Source organism: Cetorhinus maximus, chromosome 7 (assembly GCF_964194155.1).
Source record: "Cetorhinus maximus chromosome 7, sCetMax3.hap1.1, whole genome shotgun sequence".
NCBI classification, from domain to species: domain Eukaryota; kingdom Metazoa; phylum Chordata; class Chondrichthyes; order Lamniformes; family Cetorhinidae; genus Cetorhinus; species Cetorhinus maximus.
Genome location: NC_135885.1, coordinates 65,570,988 through 65,584,660, shown reverse-complemented (window position 1 = coordinate 65,584,660; position 13,673 = coordinate 65,570,988). Strand labels below are relative to the sequence as shown.

The 13,673-nt window shown below is 43.1% G+C and overlaps 1 protein-coding gene across 4 annotated transcripts in view; it reads left to right on the top strand.

Moving 5' to 3' along the window:
* The window catches only part of LOC144682849 (neuronal PAS domain-containing protein 2-like), a 212,620-nt gene extending 199,862 nt beyond the window's left edge, over positions 1-12,758 (top strand). For all 4 annotated transcript variants that reach the window (XM_078545639.1, XM_078545641.1, XM_078545642.1 and 1 more), the window contains 3 exons: positions 1,005-1,097; positions 3,159-3,342; positions 11,182-12,758. In XM_078545639.1, coding sequence (XP_078401765.1) covers positions 1,005-1,097; positions 3,159-3,342; positions 11,182-11,322 — 418 coding nt within the window. In that variant the 3' untranslated portion in view covers positions 11,323-12,758. The remainder of the gene's footprint in view (positions 1-1,004; positions 1,098-3,158; positions 3,343-11,181) is intronic.
* Positions 12,759-13,673: the final 915 nt, after the last annotated feature.

The following is a 13,673-nucleotide window of genomic DNA, read 5'->3' as shown; positions in this document are numbered from 1 at the left end:
AAAAGAAGGGGGAGGGGCAAAGGGGGGAGGGAGTGAGGGGTGTGAAGGGTGAGGGGGGCGAAGGGAGGAAGGGGAGAAAGGGGAAGGGGCTGAGAGGGGCAGGAGAGGAGGGTAAGGGCTGAAAGACCTTCTTGCTGGAATTACAATAGGTACCAGCTCACACTGGCTGAGAAGTACTGGTACCTATACTGGTGACCACTCGGAACCTGGAAGCCCCTACTGGATTTCTGAGGAGTCCAGTAGAATTGCCAGTTTGTTAGTCACTTCCATTAAAGTCCAGTCCAGACCAGTTAAGCACCAATTAGTGCCAACTCAGGCTTCAACTGTTTTTTCCTTCTGGGAATTATAACCAAAAGCTAGGCCCCGGATGCCTAAATTACGTGAACAACATTACGAATCAGTCTATTTCTGGTATAAAATCCAAGAACAAGAATATACACTCTACTGACATTACCTCAGCTGCATTAATATATTGATATGAAATTCCCTCTACTTATGGTAGGAGTTTTCTGAGCCAGGTGTGTACTTGTCCGAAGATGTATATCTTGTAAGCGATTTTCTTCCATGCTTCTGGTCAGTAACTACCATTTATGGGGCATAACCAAGGTGAAAATCCACACTATGGTCTTTTGTCTACAGTGCTGCAAAACAGTGATTCAAAACCCTTAAAAATTTAACTGCAGTCTGCATGAGTCTTAACTCCAGCCTCAGGCACATCACATACCTTAGGTTGACCAATCTCCTAAAACTAATTTTGCTTTTATCCTAAAACTAATCAACTGGTGTGTCTATACCCAGAGGGAATACCTTAATAGGATGCATTGATCGACATTTGCAAGTGGGTGTTCAGCACATATAATAAGGTTTTTAAGCACCACTCAATTGAGCCAATGCACTTGAGATAGGCACCTTCTCCAAGTCAAACTAGAAAAAAATCGCACATTCTGAGAAAGTACTGCTGTGGAAATGTAATATTTACTCATGGTTTTCATTTTCCTTTTAAGGATGCTACTTAGTCAACCCATTCAACCAATGATGCCTATTACATGCCACACTAGACAACCCACAGAATTCAGTGCTGCTGGACAACAAGCTAAGTATGTCAAAACTATATTAAGGATTTAAATGCCACAACTCTCTTCATTGTAGAAGTTTTCTGCATTATGGCTCTGAACACTAATATGTGACTAGTTGGTTTGGATTCAAGGATATTTTGTAACCCAAGAAGTATAGCAAGGGTGAACTCCTACATTTATAGCAACCTCCAATTTCATTTTGAATGGAAACATCTATATGAAGAAGAAATTGAACACTGATGCTAAATGATGTGTTGAAAGAAATTAATATATATTAATTTACAGCAACTCAAGGATAGAAAATGAAGCTTTTTTTATCACAGAATGCAACATGAAAGGGCCCATTTTATCTTCTTATCCAAGTAAAGTCTACCCTCTTCATTGGTTATACAGATAATTTTGTTCTGTATGTCAAATTCAGAAGTGGTCAATTTAGGGTAAGAAAGTCATAAAAAGATCCATTTTATGTTTGGTGATTTATTGGAACAAATTCTTTCCAGTGGATGTTACAAATGTTGGTTCTACTCCACATATTCTCTTGGTTTAACTGTCTGCTCCTGTAAGAGCAGACCCTGCATTCTTTATGATCAGGTGCTGTCCTTACTGCTTCGTCTAGTTGCACAATAACAGGACCTAGAGGTGTAACTGTATATCGTGATTCTTGCATATGCCCTCAAGCGCACTTCTCCAACTTTCTAAAAGTCAGAATGACTAACACTTTAGTGAAATCAAGGTAGATACAAATTATTGAGCTGCTTTGTTTTACAATCTGCAAGCAAGCAAGCATACACATATCCACCTGTAAATTATGTCCTTTTAAAAAAACTTAATTTCAGTCTATCCTTACAACAAAAAAGACAGTAAAATGCCATACTGTGTGTTAATGGGCCGAGTCACAAAGTACAGGAGATATTGTAAATCTGAAATATGGACAGAAAATGCTGCAGTTACTCAACAAGTCGGGTAACGTGGAGAGAGAAACAGTTAACATGCAGGTGTGTGACCTTTTGTCAGAACTGGAAAATGTTACAAATGTTATAGAAGCAGGAAAAGGGGGAAGGGGAGGAGGAAAGAACAAATTGAAAGGCGTGTGAGAGAACGGAAGACAGGAGTGATTTAAATGACAAAAGGGGTGATAGTGCAAGGACAAAGGGCTGATAAAGGAGCAAGTAAAGAGACAAAAGATGGTCAATGACCAACATCAGCTGTCTGAAAAACTAGAGGCAGTCAACACCCCTTTGTCCTTTTGTCTACGACATATTTGGCAATCTCTTCTTTGCCTCCACTTATCACTGGCCTTCTATCCAGCTCTACTTGTCCCACCCCCCTCAAACAGCTTATATTTCACCTCATTTCTATTTTTCTTTAGTTCAGATGAAGAGTCATATGGACTCGAAACGTTAACTGTCTTCCTTTCTGCAGATGCTGTCAGACCTACTGAGTTTTTCCAGCTATTTTTGTTTTTGTTTCAGATTTCCAGCATCTGCAGTATTTAGCTTTTATATTAAGGCAGTGGTTGTTATTGGGTGGTTAAGTATCACTACTGTTTGGTCAATCCGTTCACCCACCTCTAAACTGGGCTTTGATCCTGGTCAGTAGCTTTTGTCTTCACGTAAGACTGACCTGGACCTTTAGCTGCCTTGCTCAGCAGATCTGGCTAACTGACTTTGAACATAGGTTTCTGCTTTCTTTTGTCCTGCAGTTAGACAAGAAATTGGAAAGTCGAATTCTGACCCTGTTTGGTGGGTGACCAGCAGAGTTGTCTATTATCTGGCTTCTTCCCACCACCCTCCCCACCACCCCTCAGCCCAAGTAGAGAGTCTTAGAACTAACTCCTGCTGTTATCTGAATTAATAAAGCTATCCAAACACAACAGTGTATAGTTAACTTTTATCTCCAGCAAAAAACCAGAAACAGCAAATTAGCTATCTACTTTACACCCGACATAATTTCCTTTTCCTTTGAAATCAAATGACATTTAGTTATGTAGCTAATAAATACGTGTTTATAGTGGGTTATTTGGGCAATTTTAATGATATTTTTATTGATGCAATATTTAATTGCATAAATGTTTCTCAACAGGTACTTACAAGGACAACAATTGTCCCAAAATTTGGCACCACAGCCAGTTAGAAATAGCGTACCAATGATCTCCAATGCAGTGCTTATGGGTCAAATAATAACAACTCCGGGATTTCCTATGCCGCATCCATCTCTGTCCCAGCAAACTATGCAACTTCAACAGCAGCCACAACACTACTTACAGGTAGATTCCTGCTGATGGATCTTGCAGTTATAACCAACCAAATGTGTTTATGTTTAAAAGTCTGACATCTATTTGGTGCGATTTTATCATATTGTTGTCTTACTTGTGGTAAGTTTGTATGTCTCTTTCTTGCTGTATATATGCTGTTGCTTGAGTCAGAAGGCTGTGAATTCAAGTCTGGTATCAGGGTTTTAGCTTTCAGTTTAGGTAGATGCTTCAATGCACTGCTGGGTCAGAGGTGTCTTTCAGATGAGAAGTTAAACCAAGGCTCCATTCTCCCATTCAGATGGTTGTAAAAAATATCTTATGTTACACCTCACATGATTTTCCTTTCCATTGACTAGAAAATAATTGGCTTTCTCTCCCCTTTCTATACTTGTATAAATTGTGATTCAGCGTTGTCTTATAGAAGTGGGTCAGGATTTTTCGGCGTGCAGGGGTAGGCCCGACACGCCGGCATGTAAAATGATGCTCGATGACGTCAGGCGTGTGTCCCGACGTTATCGTGCAGTCTCGTGATGTTTCATTCGGCGGGCGTGCGCTGGAATCGGCTGCATGCCCGCCGAAAATTAAAAGGCCTATTAAGGCCATTAGCAACCTCATTAAGTTGAAATTTACACTGCCCGTCCATACTAACGGTTGGCGGGCAGGTGAAAAGGCCAAGCGGCCTTTACATTTTTTACAAGCGGGATGAGGTTTCCTAAAGCTTTAACAAATTGAATGAAAACTCTTTTTAAAAAATAAAAACATGTCCCATCTCATGTGTCATAGTCACGTGAGGGGACATGTTTCATTAAATTTTTAATGTTTTGAATAATTTCTTTAAAAAGCACGTCAATCTCCCTGAGGCAGCTCTGAGCCTCAGGGAGATTGAAGCACTCTTTCACACCCATGCGCGAAAGAGCGCTGGACCGGACTCTCCCCCCACCCCCCCGGCCATGCACGTAGTAGCGCCACCACTTGCGTGTTACACTGGGCAGGCCTTAATTGGCCCACCCACATAAAAAGGCCGTGCGGGGCCAATCATGGGCGGTGGTCAGCTCACGACAGCCCCCACTCGCTCCTTCTGAGCCCACCCGAGGCAGAAAAAATTCTGCCCGTGGTTGCATTTAGCATTTTAAAGTGTGATCATAAGACATGGGAGCAAGAGTAGGCCATATAGGCCCTCGTGTCTGCACTGTCATTCAATTATCACCAACCTCAACTCCATTTTCCTACCTGATCCCCATATTCCTTGTTTGTTTTGCTATCTTCGCACTTTATTCCTTTGGGAATTTCTTTTCCTCTTTCTTCTTTCATGGGATGTGGGCGTCACTGGCAGGGTCAGCATTTGTTTCCCATCCCTAATTTCCTTTGAGCTGAGTGGCTTGCTAGGCCATTCCAGAGGGCAGTTAAGAGTCAACCACATTACTGTGGGCCTGGAATTACACGTAGGCCAGACCAGATAAGGACAGCAGATTCCCTTCCCCAAAGAGGCATTAGTGAACCAGATGGGTTTTTCCAACAATCAATGATAGTTGTCATGGTCAACATGATTACTGAGACTAGCTTTATATTCCAGATTTATTAAGTGAATTTAAATTCCACCAGCCTGGTGGGATTTGACCCATGTCCCCCAGAGAATTAGCCTGTTCCCTTGGATTACTAGTCCAGTGACGTTACCACTGCATCACCATCTCCCCCCAGTGGGTGCAGTGAGTAAGTGTTGGACGGATTAGCAGGGTGGTTATCAGCTTGCTGAACCACATCATGGATGTTCCATCCATGACCAATATGTCCTAGAGTGGGACTTTGAACCCAGACTTTCTGGCTCTGAGACAGGGGTGCTACCTACTGAGGCACAAAACCCCTTGATTCCTCATGATTTCCCTTAGAGTCCAAAAGTCTATCTCTACCTCAGTCTTGAATACCTGATGGTTGAGCCTCCATAGCCCTTTGGGTTGGAAAATTCCAAAAATTCATAACCCTCTGAGTGAAGAAGTTTCTCTTTTTCTCAGTTCTAAATGGCTGACCCCTTATCCTAAGACAGGGTCTCCAATTCTAAACCCTCCAGTGAAAACAACCTCTAAGCAGCTACCCTGTCAAGCCCTCTCAAAATCTTATATTTCAATTAAATCATCTCTCATTCTTCTAAACTCTAAAGAACATGGCCAAATCTCTTCAAATCTCTGCACATAGGACCTCCCTATCATCCCAGTGTTCCACCTAGTGAACCTTTGTTCCCCCTCTAAGGCAGGTACATCCTTCCTTAGGTATGTAGACCCAAACTGTGCACAATACTCCAGATGTGGTCACACCAATGTCCTCTACTACTGCAGCAAAACTGCATTGCTCTTGTATTCCCCTTGCCCTGCTATAAACCATTTCCCTTCCTAATTTCTTGTGGTACCTGCATATTAACTTACTGTGTTTCATGTGCAAGGATACTTAAATCCTACTGAACACCAACATTTAGTAGTTCCTCACCATTTAAAAATCTGTTTTTCTATTCTTCCTACCAATGTGAATAGCCTCACATTACACTCCTTTTGCCACCTTCTTATCCACTCATTTAACCTACCTATATCCTTTGTGGATTCTTTGTGTCTTTCCCACAGCTTACTTTCCCACCTAGCTTTGCATCATCACTACACGTGAATATATTACACTCACTCCTTTTGTCTAAGTCGTTTATATACATTGTAAATATGTGAGGCCCCAGCACTGATCCTGTGGCATCCGGTAATAACAGGCTGCCAACCTTAAAAATTATCCATATATTCTTAGGGAAGAATTTTCCGGTTGGCGAGCGGGGGCGGGGCCCGCTCACCGACATGTAAAATGACGCGTGGTGACAGGCGTGCGTCCTGATGTCACTGCGCGTCATTTAGATTTTCAGTTCGGCGGGTGCGCAGCCGAGTCAGCTGTGTGCCTGCCAAACTGTCAAAGGCCTATTAAGGCCTGTTAAAAACTAATTAAAACAGTTAGATGAGCTGCCCGTCCAACCTTAAGGTTGGCGGGCAGGTGAATAGGCCAGGTGGCCTTTGCATTTTTCATGAAACCTCATCCACAGGCGGGATGAGGTTTCATGAAGTGTTTTAAAATTCATTAAAAATTATTTTAAAAATTCATTGAAACTGTCACATGAGGGGGCATGTTTTAAAAGTCTTTTTTTCCTTTATTTAAATTTTAAAACTTGCGAAAGAAGGCAGGCCTCGACTCAGGGAATCCCTCCCTGCCTGCACAAGGAGCGCTCAGCGCTTCTGGATGTGTCTCACGCTGGACAGGCCTTAACTGTCCCGCCCACGTAAAATGGCGGCACGGACCTGATCGGGGGCGCCAATTGGGTTCGCGCTCGCTCCCACCCACCCCCGCTCAACCCCCCCCTCCCACATCGATGGGGGAATAATTCAGCCCCTACTTTCTGGGAGAATCCTACCATCTTTGAAAACTTATGCAATCAAGAACAGTTATCAGACCTGACCCCAATGGTGTCAACCGGCTGCATGGCGTCACAATCTTATGAGAGACAGCTGATTAAGGGACTGCCTCTGCGTTTGCCATCCTAAAGGCAGCTTCCCAAGGTGAGAGGCTCAATGAGAGGGCCCGAAGCTGTGGACAGCCAGCAGCCCCACCATAAGAATTAGGCAGGCAGGAGAACGCAAGGGCACCTCAAAATTGAGGCATTCTAAAAATCTAAAAATCAATCAGGGTCACAGCATGGGAAACCCTGCACACGGTTGCTTGTGGCCATAGCTATGGCCTTCTCATCCCAATGGCTCCAGACTGGGGTATTTAAGAGGGGGTACCGATAGTCCCCCGGCCTGCCACCAGGACGCCGCCTTCATTTACCTGCCAGGTTCCAACCTCACCAGGGGCCTGTGGGCTATCAGGAGATGTGACAGAGATGGAAATTGATGGTCTTAATGATGGCGTGGATACATGGTCGGAACCTCATTTTGGTTTCGCGTAAGACACCAAGTAGCAGACAATCTGGTTCAGCCTGACACGGTTGCCAGGAAGAGGGATGGAGTCAGTAGCTGGGGGCCAGAGTTTGTTGGGAGAACTGAAGACAATGTGCAGAATTTAATGGTTGAAGCAGTGGAACCATCCACAGCGCAGCCATTTCCAAGACCCCTGAAGGGATTAAACCCCAATCAGGCAGTCGGGGTTTTTGGGTCCTGAAGGTGAATGTCCAATCTCCGTGAGCTGCCATCCAATCGGAGCACCACAGGGAACAGTGGCCAATGTCAGTACGGCATTAGATCCCAGGAGAAGGATCGTCACTAGAGCCCCAGATAGAGATAAGTCAGGCATCTCCCAGCTAGGGGGGTCGATATAAAGGGCAACAGGATGTTTTCCTGTGGGGGCAGCCCTTGCTGCGTGTTACCTCTATTGGGCACAGATTGCCTGAGAAGGAGGGAGCCCCCCGCCCACTCCTCCACCAGGCCACAGGCATGCCCACGTTGGTTTATCTGGCAACTTGCCCACCGTGCCCACTGCCAGCTGCTACTAGAATACGAGCAGCAGTGGGATGAGGCCAGTTAAGTGGCCACTAAAATGTCTCATAAAGCCTCTGAGTTGGAAAGCCATCCTAGAACCTTCCTCTCCTGGACTTAAATGGGAGGAGTCAAGAAAGGCGACGGGTTCTCTACCATGAGCCTTCCCAACCCTTTGGATGGGGCCCCACCCCCACCACCCAGCCTGCTCCCGGAGGCAGGAACATTAAATTCTGCCTAATGGCTTTGGTCTTCCCAATATTTTAATTAGAGGAAATTTCTCTTGATCCAGTGCTGGATGTTGGAAAAGTAGTCTGACAATTAAGAGAGAGTGTGGAGATTCAGAGAGAGATGATGGTGAGGTAGAGCTTGGTATCATCAGTGCTCATGGAAACTAATGTGTTTTCTGATGATGTTGCCGGGGTGGAGGCAGCATGTCAATGAGGTATAAGAGCCAAAGGATAGATCCTTCGGGGACACCAGAGGTAATAGTGTGGGAGCGGGAAGAGATCATTGTAGGTGATCCTCAAGCTATGATTAGATAGGTAAGAATGGAACCATGTGAGTGCTGTCCCATCAGATCAGTAATGATGGAGAGGCATTGGAGGAGGATGGTCTACTGAACCATCTGGATCAAAGCTGCAGACAGATTGAGAAGAACCAGGAGGGCTAGTTTGCCTTTGTCACAGCCACATAGGATGTCATTTATGACTTTGATAAGAGCTGATTTGGTGGTGGGGCAGAAACTGATTGAAGGGACTGAAACATGGAATTCCAGAAAACATGGACTCAGATCTGGGAGTTGACAATATGTCCAAGAGCTTTGGAGAAGAAAGGGAAGTTGGAGATTGGGCAGTAGTTAGTAAGGATAGTGGAGTCATACATTAGATTTTTTAGGGAAGTGGTGATACTGGCAGAGTTGAAGGTGAGGACGACAGTACCTGAAGAGAGAGAACTTGAACAATATCAGCTAAAATGGGAGTCAGGAAGGGAAATTGGATGAACAGCAGCATCTAGGAATAGGATTAAAAGAGCAAGAGGTGGGTCTCATCGTCAAGATGAATTTAGAGTGGGCATGAGGGCTGATAGTAGAGATTCTATAGAAAGATCCAATTTCAGGGCAAGGGGAGTTTGGCCTAGTGGGCTAGGGGAAAGAGAGGAAGCGGCAGAGGCAGCTGAAATCGTCTCAGTCTTAATGATGAAGAACTCCATGAGCTTCTCACACTTGTAGGAGGTGAGGGTGGAGAAGACAGGGCAGAGCGTTTTAAGAAGATGGTTTGCTGTACAGAAAAGAAGCTGGGGGTTACCTTTGCTTTCTAGGATGATCCTGGAATAGCAAGCAGTTTTCACAGACAAGAGCAGGATGATTAATGCTTTATTTGGCAGTCATATCTGGCTGAATTTGAATTGTTACACTGCTGTAAGGCCTTGACATCTGTCTTTAGGTTTATAAATTACCCCTGAATCGTTCCACTCCTATTTTTAGTGTGAAGCCCATTCCACAGCCCAAGTTATTCAATTCACCAGGGCACTGGTCCCATTTGAGTAGATCCAGTTTTTCCCAGTATTGGTGCGGGTGACCCATGAATTGAAACTCTGTCTTTCACATCACTCTTTGAGGCAGGCATTTAACTTTCTAATCTGTTCAACCCTCTACCAATTTGTGTGTGGCTGAGGCAGTAATCTAGAGATCTGGGCCCTAGCTCTCAAACTCCCTCAGCTGAACCTCATTTCTCATTCCACCTTTGTTATTGGCTCCTATATTGATCACGACAACTAGATCCTGCCCCTCCTACTCCAAGTTCTTTTCCATCCACAAGAAGATGTCATTACTCTGACACCAGGCAGCCAACACAACCTTTGGAACTCCCAGCCATGGCTGCAGAGGACTGTATCCCCCTGACTATGCTGTTCCTGACTACTAGCACATTCCTTTTCACTCCACCACTTGAATGGCCTCCTATACCATGGTGCCATAGTCAATTGGTTCATTCGCCATGCAGACTATGCCCTCACCCGCACAAGCAGCCTGAACCTCACGCCTGTTGGATAAGGGCTGAGGCTCCTCCAGCACTGTACCTGGGGTTCACTTACTTGCCTGTCTCGCAGTCACACCCTCCTGTCCATGAACGCTAACAAAATCCTTAACACTGCCTTATCTAAGGGATATGACTGCCTCCTGGAGGTAACCTTCCCCTCCTTGATTTACTGCACTGTCTGCACCTCGGTCTCCAGCTCAATGAGGGAGGAAGATATTTACCGTGGAGATACTTGTCCGGGATTGCAATCCACAAACTCCCACATACTGTAGGTGCAACATACCACCTGTACTGTCATTCTTATCTAACTTTGTTTTATTTATTTAATTAATTAAAGTTTATGGGCTGAATCTTCTGGCTGACGTGCGGGTGGCGGGGCCCACACGTCCGCGCTTAAAATGTCGTGCGAGTGTCCCGACGTCAGCATGCAGCATTGCGATGTTTAGGTGGGCGGGCGCGCTATGCAGCGCAAAGCGCGCCCGCCATTAATTAAAGGCCTTGTTAAGGCCATTAAGTCATCACTTGTTGACGATTTTGTGGAGCCTGTGCGAACTTCGGCTCGGCGCACGGGCCCAATGGGCAGGCGGGTAAGTGATTTTTTAACAAACCTCATCCACTGGCGGGATGAGGTTTGATTTCAGATTTTAAAAAGTTGAATAAAGTTTTTGTGTACTTTATTAACATGTCCCATCTCGTGTGACATTTTCACATGAGGGGGACATGTTAATGATTTTTTTATTTTTCCATTTTTCAACTTTCACCACCTTTCAACGATCTCCCTGAGGCACCACTTAGCCTCTCGCAGTTGGGAAATCCGCCCCCCCCCACCCACCCCCCACAGGAAGTGCATAGCGCTTCCCATCGGGCGTCACGCTGGGCGGGCCTTAATTGGCCCACCCTCATAAAATGGCGGTGGGGCCCGTTTCGGCGGTGGTGATCGGCTGCCCGCCCGCCACCGAGTCAGTCGGGCCTGCCCATCAAGGGCAAAATTCAGCCCTATGTATTTAATGAACTTAGCTTATAGTTTTTAATCTTTTAACTAATTAACTACTCCAGTTTAAGTATAGGTAGACTAAATTAAATATTTACCTGTAACACCACAAGTATTTGAGGCAAAATTATTACCTTCTTTCCTTTCTGCACCAAATTCCCACCCTCACCAAATTCCCTACACTTACACTCTATGGTGCACTGAATTTATGACCATGCAACCAGTGATGATGTACTAGTCACAAGATTTTATATGTAGTAATAAAATGTGTCAACTTCATATTCAGTAAATGTGATATCAATTCAAGAATATGTTTTAATTTTCCCGCCAGGCACAAACATCTAGTTCCTTGCAAGCTGAACAACCAGAGCTGCTCCTCCTCCCTCCTTCATATCCACAGCAACAGGACATTCTGGGATACCACCAACAATCTCAGCAAAGACCACATGTACAGCGCCTCTCTGAATCATAAAATGTTTAACTCACCCAGTAGCCTTTCAGTGATGAAGAAAGATAGAGTCTAAAGCCTTTTGTAAAAGCAATATTCACCCTTTTGGTTTAATAATTTTCAGTTAATGTGCTACACTTTTACTATTTCCATAGCATGGTACAAATGAGATGTATTAAAATATAGAGCTTCACAAAATTTATTGTAACATATTTTAATTATATGTCTGTTAATTGGAAATGGAAAAAGAATGGCACATTGAAAGTTTCAATTTGGCGTTATAGATTATTTACACAATAGTTTTTTGACTGTTCTCATCTCATTTTTAAATTCTGGTGATTTGAATATGAGAGGGCCACATCTACTGCTGGTTAATTGATTGAAACAGCAGCGGCATTATGAATGTTTTAAAATGATTATTGAGTTTGTTATATAACTCATTAGCATGATCCGAGAATAAATAGTTCAGAGGTATTTTAAATACATAATGGCAGTAATTTTCTGATTTTGTAGAGTTGGAGAAGACTTGCCTGTTAGCACCATATTTCAAAAATTCTGGTGTTCTTCACATGATTTTCCAACCATAAATTTAAATGGTCAGAAAGCCATGGGCATTGTGTGCCAGGATTTTCAATGTGCATTCTTCCCCATCAAAAGTATAAAGTTAGGAAATTACCCCTTATATGTACAGATGTAACAAGCTGGCCTCTGATTCCTTTTACCCTTTCTAAATTTGCTGTTATCAATCTACAGCAGGGAAATAAACTGGCAGGTCTATGGAAATAGAACAAGGGAATGGGACTGACCAGATTGTTCTTCAGAGGGCCAGCATGGGCTCAATGGGATGAATGGCCTCTACGCGGCCATTATGACTCTGACACAAGGGGATTCGAGCATTATGAGAAACTGAGAAAGATGCACTTGACTTTTTTGCACAAACATGGCTTTTAAGTTTGCAATGTAACCTCGTTTCTGTTATGTATTCAACATATCTTTTACGATTCCCTGTGCTAAATCACAAAATTGGCACATTTCTGACAATCTAACAGCTAGTGTGCTACTAGGCTCCCTCAAGGACACACACTTTGGCCAAATCTTTCCAGCCCTATGGGATGTTCTTCATTTCACCTTTAATAGAACAATCGCTAGTGGAAAAGGATCAGTTCTACAACACTGGACACTTAGAAGAAAACTGTTTACTTTGTTGTATGATTTTCAGAGACAGGCACTTTTTCTGATTTGTATGTTTTATTAAGGCTGCATTTGTTACATAAAAATCTCAAAATAAAAAGTGAGGGAGGAACTGTCTATCATACAGATACTGTAATATATGAGTTATTTCTGTATAAATGATTCTTTGCAACAGAGGTGGATTTTAGTCTAATTTTGTATAAAATGCATCAAACCATTTCATATTTGTTTTTTGTCAGTGACCATTTTGTAATAAATAGTAGAAATCATTGATATACATCTCACAGTGTAAGTTGTATACCTTCACACCTATGTTCTTCACAAATATATAGTGTCCTGGAATTTTCTGCATATTTGGGCTCAAAGTTCCCAGGCAATCAGGGCTCCAAGGAGAAATGTGGCCTAAAAGATTGTTGAGTTCTGGGAGTGAGTTATGCATGCAATTATAATGGCCCGGAATTTGCAGTTGTAATGATAGCAGAACTGTCAGTGTTCACTGTCATTACTGTATAAAACTGATAACAACTTCTGGTGTTCTCATGTGCATAGTTAAACGTGTGAAACCTGAAGTTGTTGCCAATGATACCCTGTTCCACTTCCAGTCTTTGCAGGTGCAATCAGCACAGAATCAATGTTTTGATGTGAACTATACCATGCTCACTGCAAAAACCATTGAAAAAATTAAGCCTTGTTGACTGAGAGAGGTGTAACTGAGTTTTTAAAGGTGTTACTAAATCATTATTACTGTTGAACAACCTCTGGGTCTGAAAAACTCATTTTGTAAGTCTGGAATGGCATTCTCCCCAATTCCATAATAAAAATTCCATAGATTTTTAAAATAATAAAAACATTATTTTATTCTTTCAAGTTTGTTTGTGAGATTTAAGCTACTATTCAATCCCATGTATGTGGCCTGATCTTTAATTTGCTTTTTGTAAAATTATTAAAAAGCAAATGATAATCAGTGCTTTTTACTTTCTGGATTTCTGTCTGTGAGAATTCCTCAATCTGATTGACTACTTAGGCTGCTTGAAGATTTCATTGTTCCTGGAAACCACAGATCCCCTATAGATCGCATCAGAATGAAATGAATGTAAATAGAGAAAATTGACAGTACAGAGTCTGCTAAATCTTTGTGGGCAGTTTTCTTTGAGGTGAACCTTCAGGATGGCATAATCTGGACC